Below are 19,156 nucleotides of genomic sequence, written 5' to 3' on the forward strand. Positions count from 1 at the left end.
TACATTTTGATGTTAATACTTTTTCTTTGAAGTACACAATGGCGGACTTTGTGCTAAACTAATCCACTTGAAGTGTGTAACTTGTCCCACTCTACTCCACTCTGCTGCCTGGTTCAAACTCACACTCAGATTGCATTCACTTACATTTATAACTGAAAACTGACTCAAAGATGATATGTCAACATGGAACTGCAATATTTTAAAAACCATCAAGAGTTTTAAAAAGGAAAATACAAGTTCAAGAGCCCAATGTCTGCTGAATAGTTTAAAAGTTGAATGGTTTCAGTAGCTGAAAGTCTACTTGACTTCTATTGTTTTGTAGAGCTCAACGTTCTTAGCTTGGGGCTTTTTCCGTAAGCAATTTTCCGTGGACTTAAAAAGCGGTAGTTGGTTGAATAGTTAAAGAGTTATGAAGTTCAAACTTTTAAGCAAATAATTAGGTGAAGGGGTTGAAGAGCTACCCAACAGTTAGTAATAATTAAAGTTTTACCTGTAAGGACCACACACTAAATGTTGGATTGTCTGCTGGATTGCATGGAAGAGCAGAGAGCACAGAATGCACAACAACATGCAGAGAGTTACCGACGAGCAGATGTTAATAAAAAAGAATCAACCGGCTGTTTTACATGATGCTGCAAAATGAGTCTATGAGTCAGTGAGAAGCAGTTTGTGAAATGATCGGACTCCAAGCCATGACCTGTGCAAGTAGAAAACGCACAAGACATGTTGACACGTTAGGACCACAACAGTGTATTTGAGGCTCTCAAGTGAATATTTGATGTGCCAGTCCACTGCTCTCCGACTAAGGCTGCCACCTGTTGGACCCAACGATTGGTTCTGCAGAAACACTTGCAAGAACACTCAGTTGACTTGTCTTCACAGGCGTCTGGCAACACATTTTCTTTATTCTGAGTAAGATGTGTCAACATCCAGCATGACAAAAATTGTACAAAGTTCACAATTTATAAATGAAATATCACAGCAACTTGTGATCTCACACATTTATAGCAAAATTAAAATGTCAACAAATCCATGCTGTGTAGTACAAAAATAAATCAAACTTCAGTTCCACAGAGCACAATAGTTTATACAAAATCCTGTCTTTGATGATGGCCACTGAAATGAACCTCAAATGAACTGGCTTGAACAAAGTAATAAACTCTTATGAATTCACAATAATTTATATGAAAATTCAGAAGTCTAAATATGTGACAACCTTCGTTTATGCACCATTGTCAGATGAGCAGCCAGTTTGTGCTTTAAAGTCCCTTTGTCCTTTTTCACTGATCATGAGAAATAATTGAAAAACTGGTAATAGCTATTATTCTACTGAAGCATTACTATATTGGCGAAAGCTGCAGACACGATGCTGTGGAAAAAGGCGTATGCAGTCATGAATGATGGGTAGTAGAGTCCTAGAAGAGGACAGTAAAGTACAATAGATACGATTCAGATGAGCTGAACCACAAAAACCTTCTGCATTAGCTCTCAAAAAGGCAAATTCTGAACATGATCCCAACTAGCAGAACAGTTTGGAGGGGGATTTTCCCTGGGATGTGAGCTGGATTGTATCACCCCACAAACACCTCCAAGCCTTTATTTTCTCTGCCTTTTTTTGTTAGTTTTTTTAAATCTTAGACTGATTGACTATTTACTTCTTTGTACAGTGATTAGATATAAAGTGCTGCTGGGGGGATAACTTTATCTTTCTAAACATAGCAAAATGAAAAAACTTTGAAATGTTTTTACACTTGAAAATAGCCTACAGTATAACTGTTATTTTTATAATCTTCCTTTTGTCTGATTTCAAAGTCCCTGTTCTGCCTGTGTCACTCTCAGTGGTGGTAAATCCACACCTGCAGTGGCTCCGAGCAGTTTGTTGTTCCACCTGTGTGCCAAAGAGGTCACCTGGAAAATTGCACGCTGCCATACACAAGGATAATATCTTCAAGGACAAGTGCAAATAGTCTACTGGCACAGAAGTGGGGACAGTGACCCTGTAAGTCCCGCAGTCATACTCTATAAATACTCTTTACAAAAACCTTGTAAACCCTTTCGTCAGGCTCTCAGGTGCCGCTTTTAGTATCTGTAATAACATCAAAACATGGAAACGAAGGTGTCCCTGTGCAAAATTGTACAGAAAAAAAGTGGAACTCATATACTTTAGCTTCTGAAACTCGATGTCCAGGTTCTATCTCTTTTTTTTAAAAAGACTTTTTGTATTAAAAGATTTGTATAAAAATCAATATTTTTTACATAGGCTATATTAAAAAGATTCATGTTACCCCACTATGCTTATAAAGAAGAAATTGCATATACCCATACGTTTTTATTTTTTCAGATTGCATCACATATAATCCCGAGAAAGAAATAATTTTGTAAGTATATTGCTGAGACATTTCATGATCCTAGCAACCCAAAATTGAGCAAATTCGATACTAGAAAGGCTAAAATGTGGCATCTTCAGGTCGATGTCTTTACATATTTTCTACCTCAGACTAATTAAAAATGAGTTTGTGAACATGCATGATATGTTCTTCAAGGACTCAATTGGCTCTCAGATAGAGTAATGGGACTTCCACCATCGGGTTTCCGTGTAATGATGTTTACAATATAGCTGTTCATTCATACATTCATACATACATCCGGTCAGTTTCCTTGTCGGAATCATTTACAGCACCAATTAAAAATGCCCCCATCTGCAGCGAAACATCCTTACTTTTCATTGAAACAAAACATTAAAAGTTTTTCTCAAGCATTTTCAGAAAATAAAGTTATTTGCAAACCAATTCTTGTCTTAAATCATCTACACACAGGAAGAAAAAAGACGAGAAGGGAGAAACAAACAACAACAAAATGTAAATGATCAAGTCCATAGTCATTCATTTAACAGAAAAAATAAGTAGCTCCCCGTCTTTGTTTGTAGTTTTTTCCCTTGTTTGGGTGTCGACTTTTTTAATCTAAAATGCGTAATGTCGAGCAATACAAAGAATCTGTTTTAATTTGTTTACTGTTCAGAAATATACACTAAAAATGTGCATACATGAGCAGCTAGAAACATTACATGACACTATGTCGCTCATATGAAAACGTACAAAATGTGAATGTTTTCAAAAACTATTTTGCGAGTATTTCCATTCTTCCTCAAAGCAAGACCAAAAAAATGATTTTGAGGTCTTTTTTTGATCATAACACCTCTTTTTGTTTTGTTTGAGAACAAAGTTTAGAATATATAACCCTATATAAGATGTCACACAAGGAGTTCAAATTGTCACTGCCTGTGTTTGTCTCTGAGCGAATCGAAGGTCTCCGTTGTCCAAGGCTTACACTTGGATTCCTTGAACTGCTTGTTTGATATTTTCCAGCAGGGTCTTGTTTTCCACGCTCTGGTACTGGTCTTGGTTGGTGTACATGTCTGTCAGAGTGGTGACGTAGGCGTCAAAGTTCTGTTCGCTGAGAGACTCCTGGAGGACAAATGACATGCCGCTTGTTAGTTATAACAAATCAAATGTGTTTGTCTTCACAGTGATATTACTTGGTTTCATTCATGTTCTGTTTGGAGGTGTCCCCTCGTCAGTCACAGCAAGTTCATGTTAACAATCATCCAACAGCTTCTTTTTCTTTTTCTGCTAATTGTCCTTAGCAATGTAGGAGTGGTTTTATTTAGTTTTTCATTTGTTGAGACATCTCTTTTGTCACTATTTATGTCTCTTTCAGTTCACTATTTTTGTCATGTTTAGATTTACTTGTTAAACCTCTGAATTTCTGCCACAAACATGGTCTCCTGCATGTTGGCTCTTGCACCACTAGTTCCTGACAGGATTGAGAAATCAACCTGATTTATACGCGCGTAATTCTAATTTGTGTATAACTTTGGATTTGTGTGTGTGTAATACTCGACTTGTAACTCATACAATGTTTTGTGCATAAGTACAAACATTATGAAATAAAAAAAAATACAATTTACACATGCACAACTTAAAATTACAATAGTTTGTAACTAACTACATGCACAAAACTTTAAAAATTATGCATGAATCACTTGTAATGTAAGCACAAATCAAGAATTATGCAGACACAAATTGAGGTGAGACTATGTTCTCTCCATATTTTTTTCCAGTTCCCTTGCACAGAGTCTTTTGTGGTTCCCTTGAGCCATGTATCACATAAACACACCGTCAGTAAGGAGCAAGTACTCACACCTTACTGATGACTAGAGTGAGATGTAAGGACACAGAATCACCTGCGCATGAAACTTCCATTACCTGACAAATTCTTCGTTACCATAGCAGCAAACTATTAAATGAGAATGAGTTTTTGATAACAAGATTCAATAAAAATAACCTAAAGAAGATTTTGATCTCAAGGTATAAAAGTTGGATTTGATTTTGTTTAAAATAAAAATAATAATAATAATAAATGTTTATCAACTTAATATTTATAAAATCAATTGATTTGGAATTGATAGGTCAGAGGTACTTGGTTTTCTGTGTTAGATTGTTTATTTAGTTCTCTTTGTTTACCTACTGTATATTATTATGTTTTATTTTTTGACAGAGGTGTGTTACCGTCTTGAATAAGCCCAAAAGGGTTTCTGTAACACACCATCACATGATTTTACTTTTGTATTTTTCATTTTGCTTGTATTTTTTTATGTGTGTAAATAAATAAATAAATAAGTAAATCAGAACTTGACTGAGGCTTAAGGACTTTGTGGGGATCTGTGGTTTTGTTAAGGGCTAACGTACCTGCTGGTGAAGCTGTAAGCAGCTGCTGGCCCTCAGAAGAGGCTCTTTGTGAGACAATGGTTTCTGGGGAAGTAATGAAAAAGACCACATTTCTGTGAGCTCTATTTGAATGAGGAAGTAGTTCTTATTATAATCCAGCATATGGCATATTTAGATTAAGCCACCAAACTCCAGTCACAATATTAATTACAAACAATATATCCATCCATCTATTTCCTGAAACCCCTTCCACTGTTTTGGGGTCAAATGATAGCTGTACTGGGAAGAGGCTGGATACACCCTGAACAGTTCTACAGTCTGTTTCAGGGGTACACACTCTATACACTCACCGGCAGGGTTGAAAGTAATCTGGTACAGCCCAGTACTGCATACCCAGTACTGCATACCCAGTACTGCATACCCAGTACTGCCTGGAGGATCAGCACTGTGTTTGTTTTTGCTAATTCAACACACAATCTAAAGCGGCGACAGGCTGAAACTGTGAACCAGTAAACACTTCGGCCCAATCTGAATTCTACCCTTCACTCTTCCCCTTAACCCTTCCGCTCAATTTGAAGTGGCAGATTGTTCAGAATTGTTACTTTTTAAATTTCACCCTCCAAACAGAGGGTTCCAAAGTCCACCGTCGCGAGGCTAAACCGAGTCGCGCTGAGAAGCGCTTTTCTTCACGTGGGTGCAGAAGTTTACATTCAAATGTAAGTAATGACATTATGTTGTAGTATGACCTTTTTAACGTTATAAAACTGCTGTTGTTATGTTTATCCAAGCACTGGAAGTTCTGCCCTAACGGTAGTGGACAGGGATTTATTGATGACGTCATCAAATGAAAGTCACGTCCGAAACACGAGACACTATTTTTTCATAACCCTCCATTTGGAGGGGTAAATAAAGGGGAAGGGAGAAGTGAAAAATTCAGATAAGGTCTTTATCTCCCCATTTTAGTGTCTATGAGGTTTTTAGAGTTTTATCATCGTACTTATTAGAATTCATGCATATGTCAATAGATTTATGTCTCACTCTCTCCTCTCGTGTTTTGCGCTAACTCGCGCTTCTCAAAGCAACCACATTGAGCATACATGTCTTACAGGGTACGGTTGATTTGTTGTCCAGAGAGGCGCAATTCATTCACAGTCAATTGCGCAAAAAATTCTGTGCAAGTTCTAGGTTGGTTAGTTTTAACACAAGAAAAACAATAAATTATTCCTACAGTTTCTGAACACTATAGTGATTGGAAGTTTAAGATAAAACCAAAACCAATGGTAGAAGTGAAACATGTAGCAAAGTACTTAGTTTATATTTGAAAAAGTAATTGAAAAATAGAACAATGCAGGGAAGATTGTTTAAGAGGAAGTTCGCAAGTGAGAATGACGATGTACAAGCTAGAATTCCTAGAGGAGACAAATGAAGTGAGAAAGCAAGAATGGAGGAGCAATTCCTGGATTTATCAAGTTCTTCAGTAAAATAATCAATTACAATATATATATATTAACATTTTTATTTAATAGCATTTATCTGCATTAGGGGTGTAACAATTCATTTTAGCAACAATTCGATTCATATTATAACATCAATATCAGTTCATTTTTAACGATTCGATTTGATCAGATTCTCTGACCTAAAATTAATCAGAACATCTTTATTCAAACTTCCAGCAGTGAGACTCAGAGATAAATATCTGCTACTGAACAGTTCAGCTGAAGGTTTCAGATTCTTGTATTTCTTCAAGATAATAAATTAAATATGTGTACAAACAAACAAGAATGAATGTCAAATCCATTCACATGTTAGTTTGATCAAGTTCAGTCCACTGTTGTTTTATCAGAATAATCATTATTAGAACATTCTGTATGGTCACATGACTTTGATCAATTCAAAGACTGGAATGATGGTTGATCACTTTCTGCTGCATCATGTGTGTGTTGTCTGGCGTGATGGTACTTGGTTGTTTTTTAAGTTATGGTAAAAAAAAACAAAAAACAAGATTGATTATCTTAAATCTATTTTATTTTTAAAAGATTTTTTAATGGTATAGTTTGATTTGAATCAATTAACAACTTCCCTCAGACAGATTACTCTGGTTGTATAAATGAATTAATCAATTAATCATTACACTCCTAATCTCCATTTACTGCTGATTTATGTTGACGTAATTTGTTATAGTACCAGCATAAACACAAATCTACTTTCATCCCTGGTCATCAGCCATTTCATTAAATACATCCTGCTAGTACCGGCTTGAACTGCGTTTGATTTCAGAATTATCTTTATTCTTGGTGCCATAGATTCAACAAAGTACGGGAAACAGAGAGTTTGGTTCATGTTAACATGACAGCATCACAGTTGTGCAGATTTGTCGGCCGAACATTCATGATGTCGATCTCCTGTTCCACCACATCTCAAAGGTTCTATTGGGTTCTGGTGAGTGTGGAGGTCATTAGAGTCCAGTGAACTCATTGTTCTAGAAACCAGTCTGAGATGATTCCAGTTTATGACATGGAGTCTTATCCTGCTGGAAGTAGCATCAGAAGATGGTACTCTGTGGTCATAAAGGGATGGACATGGTCAGAACAATACTCTGGTAGACTGTGGGGTTGGAACCATGATCAGTTGATACTAAGAGGTCCAAAGTGTGTCAAGAGAATATCCCCCACACCATGACACCACCACCACCAGTCTGAACCATTGATACAAGATAAATCATTGATGCAGGATAAATCAATGTTTTCATGTTGTTACCACAACTCTGCACATCTCCCTTATTCTTAAAAATGGGCACCATCACACTTCTCCTCCATTCCTCAGGCATCTTCTCACCACCTAAGATCCTGTTGAACAACCCGGTCAAAAACTCCACTGCCATCTCTCCTAGACACTTCCATACCTCCACAGGTATATCATCAGGACCAAGAGCCTTTCCACTCTTCATCCTCTTCAAAGCCCCTCTCACTTCACCTTTACTAATCTTTCTTCCTACGAACCCGCCTTCCTCCTCTCCTTCTTCCACCAACAGTAGTCCAGTTTCCACCGGCACCCTGTCTGTGAACAGCACCGATGGCGGTCGTTGTTAACCCGGGCCTCGACCGATCCGGTATGGATTTCGTAGGACTGAATTGCATATTTGATTTGGCAAGATTTTACGTCGGATGCCCTTCCTGACACAACCCTCTGTATTTATCTGGGCTTGGGACCGGCACAATGAGACCCTGGCTTGGGCCCCCTTGCAGCTACCTTATTTTCTCTTTTTCTGACCATTCTCTGTAAACTCTAAAGATGGTTGTGGGTGAAAATCCCAGTAGATCATCAGTTTCTGAAATCCTCAGACCAGCCAGTCTGACATCAACAATCATTAGATGTTCAAAGTCACTTCAATCACCTTTCTTTCTCATTCTGATGCTCGGTTTGAACTGCAGAAGATCATCTTGACTACGACTATGTCCGAATTCCTTCCCTACTCACTACATAGTGCACTACATAGTGCCGGGGTCTCAAACTCAATTTATCTGGGGGCCGCTGGAGGCAGAGTCTGGGTGAGGCTGGGGCGCATCAGGATTTCCGCAAGAAAAGCCCTGATAAAACATTTCAATGTTCTCAAATATCTTTATTTTTAACACAAAATAATGATTAAATAAATGACTTAATTAATAAATAAAATAAAAAGGAGGAGTGGAGGATTATTGTAGGTGCTTCCACACCGGCCGCGTCAGTGCACAATCAAAAGCACACTTTCAATGAAAAGGCAATGCAAACGCGCGCACACCAGAATTCCTGGCCTCTGCGTCTGGAGTGCGTCTGGGTGCTCGTTGCTACGCAAGTTTTCAAGTCGGGTCTCGAGCTCTACGTATAAATTAGGCACGCATTGAGCGTGTGCTTAATCTTCCACACGGTTCAACATTTCCACGCACAATCTTAGCAGCGCAGAGCTGTGACCAATCAAGGACCAGGATTTGGGAGCTGCTTGTGGGCGGCGTCTGCTTCAAAGCACTGATATAGTGTGTTCGCCATTTTTTAGTGCTGTCCAAATCAACAATTCTTTGTAAAAAAAAAAAACCTAGTGTGAATTGATGCTCACTACATTAGCGAAAATAGACCACAATGGATTGCGATTGAACAATTTTTGCAAAAAAACATGTTTAAATGTAATCTTTTAACAAACCATCCACGTTTTCATCATCAGAAAACGGTGGAGTCACAAACAGATGTTGTCAAATGCTTGTATTTATTAGGTTTTCCTTTCTTACATGAAATTATATCATCTTATGTTTAGAAAAACAAAAGCAAAGTAGTGAGCATCAATCCATCAATTCAGGGCACTAGATAGTCCCACACTAGATAGTTTTTTAGTAGTTAGGGATTAGTGTGGGAATTCGGACACAGCCCACGTCTACATCCCTAAATGCATTGAGTTACTGACATGTGATTGGTTGATTAGAAATTTGCATCAACGAGCAGTTGGACAGGTGTACCTAATAAAGAAGCTAGTGAGTGTAGATCCCAAGAGCACATTTTGTTCAGGTTGAGACATATTTTGAATTAAATAACTGCTGAAATACAAGACTAAATTTTTTCAAATGACTCGCAATAAAGAAGGAAGTTGTGAGTTCAACAGAAAAATTCTGCCACAAAGGTTTCACACATTTAAGCAACAGTTTTGCCTTTTTGAGTTCACTTGTACAGCCAAAAGCTGGGATGACGGATTGTTGGTCACAGGATTCTATGATTCAACTTAGAGTTTGAGTGTGCTAAAAATGATTCACTACGTAAGTGAATGCCCTGAAAGGACAAAAGCCAGACCCAGCTAGAAGATCATTTTTCAAAGTCTTGTGCTGTGCTCACACCAAATGCAATTCCCATGTAAGGGACTCCAGTTTCAATGTTAAATCAATGTGCAGACACATTCATTGTGGGAGTTAAAAAATTAGAACTTTGGCAAAGAAGAAATGTTGCATCAACTAATCAGGGACTCAGCTCAGTGTTCAGTGACGTGCCGTCAGGGGCAAAATATTGCTTAAAAAATGCAAAAAATGAATATACTTTTTACAATTAAAAATACAAATCAAATATTAAATTTTTTAGAAATGTCTTTTTTGTGGGTTTTCAACATCTCTTTAGTAAAAAAAGCAGCAAATTTAAGAGCTTCCTGTTCAAATACGTCTGGGTGTTTGGCAATTTTTTTTTCTATTCTACAGTTTGTACACAGAACAAATTTAGAAACGACATTTTAAACAACACAATTTAAATGTTGTCAATCTAATGGTGAATTAGCTTCTCTGTTGGGTTCATAAGTTTGTAAATCTGACTGATGACGTCAGTGCCTCACCAGCCATGAACCTCACCGCACGTCACTGAATGTGTTGCAGATGCAATGGAGTCCAAAACCAGGAGAATCTGACTGTTCTACTCCTGAACTTCTTTATGTTTTTCCATCAAAACAACAACCAAAAAAAAATCCAATATTATTATTTTCTCCGACTGATGCAGGACAGGAAGTCATTAGACTGAATCACAGAGGAAGAATAGCCAAAAGCGCCGTCATTCAGACTCAGCTCATGCTGTAGATGCTAAATGTCACCGTACTGGAAGAATGTCTGAATGATCTCATGAACCAGACATGGAGAAATGTTCACTGATGCTTCTGTAGAACTCCTCAAAATAAATAAACCTGATCTCTCAGCATCATCCGTGTCTTCTGTGGATTATAAATGAGATATACAGTCAATTCTTCCTTTTATTGATGACGCTAATAACTTTAGACAGTAGCCCCTCCCACACACGCCTGGAGCTTTAGGTTCATGAACACTTTGGACAGGCGTCGAGCAGCGCATTTGATGTAAGTCAAAAAACAGTCGTCCGACGCAAATGTGATACGCAAATCGCATTTGGTGTGAACAGAGCTTTAGCAATAAAGCAAGTCATGGTTATAGCATTAAAAGAGCAGAAAATATCAGGTACTTTTTCTTTAAAAACTTAATGGGTTCAATAACAAAACAGACAGGCAAGAGTGGTGTGAGCTAAATCTGTGCTAATTGGACTAAAGCTCAACAAACAGTGATCTCATGAACACCTCATCTTCACTGTTTGTACATATTGTATATGCAGCAGTACACAGTTTAGAATATAATTGTTCAAAAAACTACGGTTGGACGCTCACACAATCAAATTAGATTACTATATTTGGACACTTGCTGGCTTGCTGTTCCTGGTGGCCCTTACCATATGAGGGAGATGGGCATTAGCTAAACTGTTAATCAGTGACTGGCTGAGGTTGGCCAGCTCATGCAGGAGAGATTCATTTTGTTGTTCAATCACCTTGTTTTCCTCTTCTATGGACTTCAAGCTGGACTCCATTGTTGTGATCTGTGCAGCAGAAGAGTTTTGTAAGCAGACAAACAATGTTGTGAAGCAAAACACACAGAAACATGATTAGAAAGGTCAACACTGGCCCACCTGTGTTCTAAGTTTGATCATGTCTGCCTCCACTTGTGAATTAGATTCACTTAAATCTTTGATTTCCTCATCCAGCTGCTTGATCTCCTCTTCATGCTCCAATACTGTGAATGACAGATGACAGTAACGCTGATCCTTCTGTTTAGTATGGTCTGTAATGTAAATGAACAACATGAAAAACTAAAAACAAAAAGTAAATAGCAATAGAACTTCCTTCAAGTACAAACAAAACATCAGAACACATTTACTAGTGTAGAAAAAATGAAAAAGAAGTAAAAATAAAAAAGGTTCCCCTGTCCTGATCTCTTACAGGCATATTTGTCCCATTTAAATACTTTATTACAACCTTAAACCTTGTTTCGCTTTTGATGATCCTTTTAGGTATAGCCTCAGCAAATCATCTACCTCTGTGTAACCCTCTCCTCTCCATCCTCCTCACTCATACCAACCATCCTCATGTCCCACTCCTCTACACCCATGAACGTTGATCTTCCTCTAGGTCTCTGTCCTGGTAGCTCCAACCTCAGCATTCTTATTTCAATATCATCATTGTTCCTCCTAATATTGTGTTGCAGTCACAATTGACCGTTTTACCTTTTTCAAGTGTGAAATTGGGTCAATTGTGATCTCAACACAATTTGAAGGTTAAATACTTGAAATCCTCCATCGACTTCATCTCACCTTTTGATTTCAGTACCTCTCACTTACCCACAAATACTCTGTTTTTGTAATGTTTTCATTCCTTTCCTTTTCAGAGCAAACCTCCAACTCTCGACATGTTCCTCCACCCGCTCTCATTACACTAAAAACTCCATGCTAATACATAGCCACACACTAAAATCTTCATAGTTAGTAGTTAACCCAGGGGCCAATATTACCCCCCCTTTTATTTTTTTACGTTAAGGATTTGGTCACTGTTTGTCCTGAAACTGAATGCTTGATGTATGTGGACGACACTGTTTTCTTTGTTCATGGTACATTGTACAAAGACACTTTTCCAGCTAAACTCATTGAAATAATGTCCTTCTTGATTGCACCGGTGCCGTCTACAATGAAACATCTCCAAATTTGTAAGCATGCACTTCACTAAGATAAATATAATATCACCTAACCCCGACATACTGTACATCTCCAAGTAGTGGGCGGTCTCCAATAGACCCTGGTCTACAATAATTGCAGAGTCTAACGAGTGTTTGTTGCTTTAGATGCTGGTCTCTTATAGCAGCTCCTTCTTGGAGGCTAAAACATCTCAGTTCTTGGCATGGCCAGCACACTCACTGGACATTTCACCTATTGACAACATGTGGGATGCTGTGGATCAGCATGTATGACAACATGTTCCGGTTACTGGCAATATACAGCAACAGCCATGACAGAGTGGACCAACATTCCACAGGCCACAATCCTCAATCTGATGGACTCTATGCGAAGGAGATGTTTTGCACTGCTTCACACAACCATGTCTCTGAGTCGCCAGAACCCCCAAATAAAACAAAATGGCATGTTTCAGAGTGGCCTTTTATGATGGCCACTCCAAGGCTAAACATGCTGTCTAATCAACATCTTGATATGGCACACCTGTGAGGTGGGATGGATTATGTCAGCAAAGGAGAAGTGCTCACTGTCAGGTTTAGACAGATTTGTGAAGAATTTTTCAAATTAATTGTTATTTTGTGTTTTTAGAAAGTGTTTCAGACCTTTTAATTCATCTCATTACAAATGGGAGCAAAAAAACAATTTATCCATCATCTTCCGCCCCTCCAGGACAGGGTCGCTGGGCAGCAGTCCAAGCAGAGATGCCCAGACTTCCCTCTCCCTGGCCACTTCCTCCAGCTCCTCTGGGGGACAGTGAGGTTTTCCTAGGTCAGCCGAGAGACATAGTCTCTCCAGCGTGTCCGGGATCTTCCCTGGAGCCTCCGCCCAATGGGACATGTTCAGAACACCTCTCTAAGGAGGCGTCTTGGAGACATTCAGACCAGATGCCCGAGCTAACCTCAACTGGCTCCTCTGGATGTGGAGTAGAAGCAACTCTACTCCGACCTCTCTCCGGGTGACTGAGCTTCTCACCCTATCTCTAAGGGAGCGTCCAAGGAAGCTCATTTGAGCTGTCTGCATTCAGGACCTTGTTCTTTCTGTCATGAATAACAGCAGAGGCTGCATCTATTCGCCTGTCAATTTCATGCTCCAATCTTCCCTCACTTGTGAACAAGACTCCAAGATACTTAATCTCCTCCATATGGGACAGGAGCACTCCACCCATCCAGAGAGGACAAACTACCTTTCTCCAGTCAAGAACCATGGCCTCAGAATTAGTAATGCTGACCCTCATCCCAGCTGCTTCACACTCAATCTCAAAACGGCCAATGAGAGTGTCAGAGACTGAGTGTTGCAGACTGTGCGTGGAGGTGACCCCAACTATGTCTAGCCAGTACCGATCAACCTCCCACACAGGCTCAGGCTCCTTCCGTCCCAGAGAGGTGTCATAAAAGCAAAATTACACGACTCGCCTTCCACTACCACCCAAATCACATTGCAGCGACCCCTTCTGAGCTCTCCTGCCGGTGGTGGGCCAAAAAGTAATATTCCCACATTGTAAAAACAAAAGCAGTGTGTTTATATTTTTGTTCAATGTATTTCCTTGAACAACAAACCATAAGAGTAGATCAGTTCATGCTGATGCATTCACACAAAACACAGACTGGTCTACTATCATTAAAATCAATACAAATTTCAATAAAAAATTCCAAAGTTATGGAGTTTCCGCAATGTGTAACTGAGTGGTGAACATAGCTACCATTGCTTGAATGTTGTTGCTTTATTGTCAGCATTTCCACTCCAGAGAGCCGGGCTTTCCTCATGGCAGAGGTGGCACGAGGACAACCTGAAAGACTGCAAGCAATATGGAGAATAGGAGACATTGTTTCAGTGCACATATGCAATCATTTCCTATTTTGTGTCATTTCGCAAGCAAAACTGTTGTAAAAAAGACAGAAAACCAGGCAACAGCCCTACACAAGGTAGTCAATGTATGCTTTTGGTTAAGACACAATGCAAACCCTGTGCATGCCATGTCTAAAGTACTGTATTCTTTTGCTGGGATTGCCCGAAAACATGCTGCATTTTTGTAAAAATTACTAAGCCTTCAGTGAAAAAAGGAGAAAACATGTTGAGTTCAACACAGTGGTAGATAACAGAAAGGAGCAACACATGGAGGAAAACACATCGAACATCCACATAAGCTATAGTCTCATGCACCCGCATAGGAGTTGACCAGTACGGTGCTTCAAGTTTTTGGGTGTCTGGGCCTGTGGAGGACATTAGAGGGGAGGCGACAGTTCAAGGGACATATTTAGGGGAGCAGTGGTGTGTACTGAGGGTCCCTTGAAGCTTTCATTAATCAGTGATGGATGTTGAATGTTAAAAAAACCAATAAATTGGACTTGGTTTATACTTTATTGTTGAAAATGTTTCATTTCTGTTCCAAGAAGCTTCCTCAATTCCTGAAATTCAGTGGTATGAGAGCTGGTGGCTGAAGGGTTGCTAATATCACCTTCACTGCATTTTAACACAAAACTGAAGCAATACATGTTTAGTCGAGGAATCTGGAAGTCAAGGAAAATGACCAGACTAGATACTTTTATTAATAATGAAACTATTTTAAATAGTAGTGAATATAGTGAATATTAAGGGCACATTACTCTACATCCATGGCTTTGATGGGCCTAACTGAGCAAATAGCCACTGCAATTGACAACAATAATCCCCTAATCAACATTTTCATTTACATTAATCAAGCTTTTGACACTACAGAGAGCCATAGCATCTTACTGGAAAAACTCAGTAAAAAAATATTCAAGGGGTAGCCCTTCAACGGGTGACAAGTCACTTAAACAAAAGACAACAATACATACTAACAATAACACTAAATCAAATTTCAAAACAGTATGTGGGGTACCCCAAGGGTCAGTTCTGGGGCCTAAGATTTTCAACCTCTACTTAAATGACATTGTTAGTGTGTCTTGTTTGCTGACGATACATTTTTTTTTAATATGCTGGTGATAATTTAGAAGACGTGAAAGAGTTGGTTCAAGCAAAGTTAAAAAAACATGAAAAAGTGGTTTGCTGTAAATAAATTATCCTTCAACTGTGAAAAAACATCCTTTATGATATTTATGATATTCAGCAATTGGAATTTCAATCTAAATATTTCATTTCAAACAGACGGTGCTAAGATCAATAGAAAGAAGGAAAATACATTTCTGGGCGTCATCATTTACGAAAGAATCACTTGGAGACCTCATATTACTAACATTATAATAATGTGATTGAATATATAATAAAAGTGATTGAAATTCTCCATAAAGTCAAAACTTCTTTGGACAGCACAGCTTTCTATTTATTATACAATTCATTGATTGTTCCACATATGAACTTCATTGAAATTTGGGGAAATGGGTGTCAGTCATGCAAATTCAAATTTCCTTCTACAAAAAAGTAGTAAGAATTATATCTGGCATTAAGTATAGAGATCCATTTAATCCAGTATTCAATAAAATCAAAATATTAAAATTTAAGGATGTCTTTAATCTAAGTATTTTGAAATTAATGTACAAAGCTCATCAAAACTGTCTGCCATATAAAATACAAAACAAGTTTACAAAAATAATGAATAATTACAACCTTAAAGATCATGAGATTTTCTCATTACCAACATTCAGAAAAAAAATAAAAGAAAGATGAAAGAAATTCAAGGGGTTCGAATGAGGAAGGATCTAAAGCAATCAATTCAAAAAATGAATTATCAATCACATTCAAAAAACTTGTCAAAGAAGATCTATTACAAAAATACATTTAATGACTTTATTTAATTATTGTAATGGTGTAAAAAAGCAAGAAGAAAAGATACTTATAAATTCTTTAATTTTGTATTTTATTCTCAACTGTTTTTAATGTTTATATACTGCAGTAGTATAGTTGTTAAGTAACAATGTGTACATAGATGTACATGTACCTTTTGCTTTTTGTCGAATATCTGCATGTAACAGTCAAAAAAACGTGTTTTCCTTCATTCTGCTTCCTTACATTTCCCATGAATAAAATGTCTTCTACTGTTTAAATGTGTATGTTTTATTGTGGAAATAAAAAAAATGTATATAAGATAAGTTAACATACAAAATGTTCAACACAAAAAGTGTTATGACACCAATGTGTCCAATGTGTGGAAACACTTTGAATTGATCAAAGTCATGTGACCATACAGAATGTTCTAATAATGATTATTCTGATAAACAACAGTGGACTGAACTTTATCAAACTAACATGTGAATGGATCTGACATTCATTCTTGTTTGTTTGTACACATATTTAATATATTATCTTGAAGAAATACAAGAATCTGAAAACTTCAGCTGAACTGTTCAGTAGCAGATATTTATCTCTGAGTCTCACTGCTGGAAGTTTGAATAAAGATGTTCTGATTTGTTTTAGGTCAGTGAATCAGATCCAACTACATTGTTCAAAATGAACCGATGGGTTCATGATGATGAATAGTACCAACAACCACAAACTATTATATGAATTAATTGTTCCACCCATTTTCTAAACCCGTTTTGTTTCTTTCAGGGTCACGGGACTGCCGTGGCCTCTCCTGGACACCCATCGCCTGTGGGTGAAGGCAGGGGTACAGTCATACCAATAGACACCTACACTCACTTAGTCCAGTCCAGGCTCCAATCACCACTGGACCTATGACAGCATGATTTTGGACAGTGGGAGCAAGCTGGAGTCCCCATGCATGGAGGTCGGGGAGAACATGCCAACTCCACAGAGAAAGGTCCCTATTGGTGATTCTGCTTCGGGTCTTCTTGCTGTGAGGCAAGAGCGCTAACCACTGAGTCAAATTGTTGTTAGAATGCTATACCTTTAATATTTTATTCTAAACATTATTTTTATTCTAGCAGAAAAAGCCAAGGTGCCCTTATTTGATATTATTGTTTAATATCTCAGTCAGGTTCCATAGCCCACCTTCGATGTGTCAGAAAGCTGCCACTGACGTGACCTGAGCCGTCACATCCTGGAGTTGGGCAGGACATGCCCTCTGTTTTTCCGGACTTCCATGTGAACTGAATTCCATTCAGATAACCATCTTTTTGCCTCTTGGCAGCTATGGGACATCCAGATGCACTTCTGTGGGATGCATATTTTCCTGTCACATGCCCCTGACCATCACAGCCTGGGACGGGACACCTGCACACAAACAAAACCCAGGTTAGTCAGACTTTTCATTTCTATCAAACTTTATTCAGTTTGATTGTCAATATCCTTCAGGGAAAGACCTGACTCATCTTTCTCGATGTTAAACAAAAATACATAAACATGTTGTTTTTCATTTCTTTTGTTTTACTTGATATTCAAATTAACATGGTCATGCTAATCTAAAGTTTTCTTGGCCTATATTTTTTTTTTAAAGTGGGCGTCATTTTATTTAGTTTTTACATTAAAATCATATAATATGTAAAAGATGTACTTTACTTAAATCCCTTTGTGACACCTGTAACCCAGTGTTTTACCTGTTCTGCTCACACAGCTACAGCTAGTAAACCTGTCCCATCTCAATGAGGTATACTGTATTTGGTTAAGATTTTTGTGGTATATTTTTTCTCTATTCCAGTATTTCTGTCACACAAGTGTGCATATATATATATAGATATGTGTGTGTGTGTGTGTGTGTGTGCGTGGGGGGGTGCACTCCATGGATGCATGTAAGTGTACATATATAGGTCCAAATATAACAGAATGACAAGCTTGAAAATGTACTAAGTGTTTTGTTTGTGCTCTGCACCACCAGAAAAATCAATGCAGCTCCAGGGCTGAGGCCACAAAATCCCATTGTGGGATTTAGGTGGAGTCAATCAATCTCTCTCTGCTTCTATCTCTCCCTTTTGTGCACACCTCCCTGCATGAGTGTCTGCAGGAGTTCACTGACTGCAGAGCCTCTGTTTCCAAGCTGCCACATTGCCCTTCCAGAGTTCCTCCTACACCTTTAAGAGCTAAAACACGCTACTCATTTTTCCTTAAAAGTGTGAAAAAATGATTTAGGACATTTAGTAACTGCAAAAAACAAAGTTGCGCTTAACAAATCAGTTTTACTCAGCATCATTTGAAAAGAGGAAATGAAAAAGTCATGTGCCATGTCATATGTCCCATGGTGATTAGTGAACAGATGCAGGTGGAAACTGCAGCCTTTCAGGTCTTGGACTAAAAGTGAAGACTGATGATCAGCAGAGCACCTGATGGGTTCCTGATCCTCCTTATTTTCTTTACTGTGGATGATCTTTATCCCACTTTTCCTGGCCCGTGGACACCCTGAAAGACTGCAGATGATTGAAGTGAGAAGGAAAGTGAAAAAATTAAAGAGTATTGAAAGAAAAAAATATTGTTTTTCACTGACTTTGTGTTAATAGAGCTTTTGAGTTGTACCTTCTGTGTGAGGCGTAGTTGCCGGTAATATGTCCAGAACCATCACACCCTGGTGTTGGACATCTGTTGGAGGAAAAGGAAAATCAAATCAACATAAATTAAAATCAATCTTGATTAAGTCTGCATAGTTGAACTGCAAATAACAAGGACTAGACAATGTCATTTGCAAAGCTGACACTGTTAGAGGGGCTACCCCAGATCATTGAAAAAGGTCTTTAGATTGAAGGGCAACATTTAATTATATACTTGATTCATTTTTGTTTGTGGAGCTCAAAGAGGTTTCTAACTACTTCATGAGCAGATGGGTTCACAGACCAAAGCAATGTCAATTATTTATTTATGTCGACTGTAAATCAGCTGTCATTATGTAGTATCTGAGCAAATACTTGTTAAAATCTGAAACACATTTACTATTCTAGGTTACAAATTAATATATAAAATAAAAAATAAATTACTTGAAATAAATAACTTGAGACTTCCATTAG

The 19,156-nt window shown here is 38.1% G+C and overlaps 1 protein-coding gene across 1 annotated transcript; it reads right to left on the reverse strand.

Moving 5' to 3' along the window:
* Positions 1 to 870: 870 nt before the first annotated feature.
* LOC112138626 (myelin transcription factor 1-like protein) lies at positions 871 to 18,731 on the reverse strand. Its single transcript, XM_024261206.1, has 8 exons — positions 18,672 to 18,731; positions 18,482 to 18,565; positions 17,217 to 17,438; positions 13,987 to 14,081; positions 11,193 to 11,296; positions 10,959 to 11,102; positions 4,749 to 4,811; positions 871 to 3,464 (listed from the first exon to the last, which is right to left on the reverse strand). The coding sequence occupies exons 3-8, from the start codon at positions 17,282 to 17,284 to the stop codon at positions 3,324 to 3,326; spliced, it is 615 nt and encodes a 204-aa protein (XP_024116974.1). The 5' UTR covers positions 17,285 to 17,438; positions 18,482 to 18,565; positions 18,672 to 18,731; the 3' UTR covers positions 871 to 3,323.
* Positions 18,732 to 19,156: the final 425 nt, after the last annotated feature.

The sequence above is a fragment of the Oryzias melastigma genome, unplaced genomic scaffold (genome assembly GCF_002922805.2).
Source record: "Oryzias melastigma strain HK-1 unplaced genomic scaffold, ASM292280v2 sc00184, whole genome shotgun sequence".
NCBI classification, from domain to species: domain Eukaryota; kingdom Metazoa; phylum Chordata; class Actinopteri; order Beloniformes; family Adrianichthyidae; genus Oryzias; species Oryzias melastigma.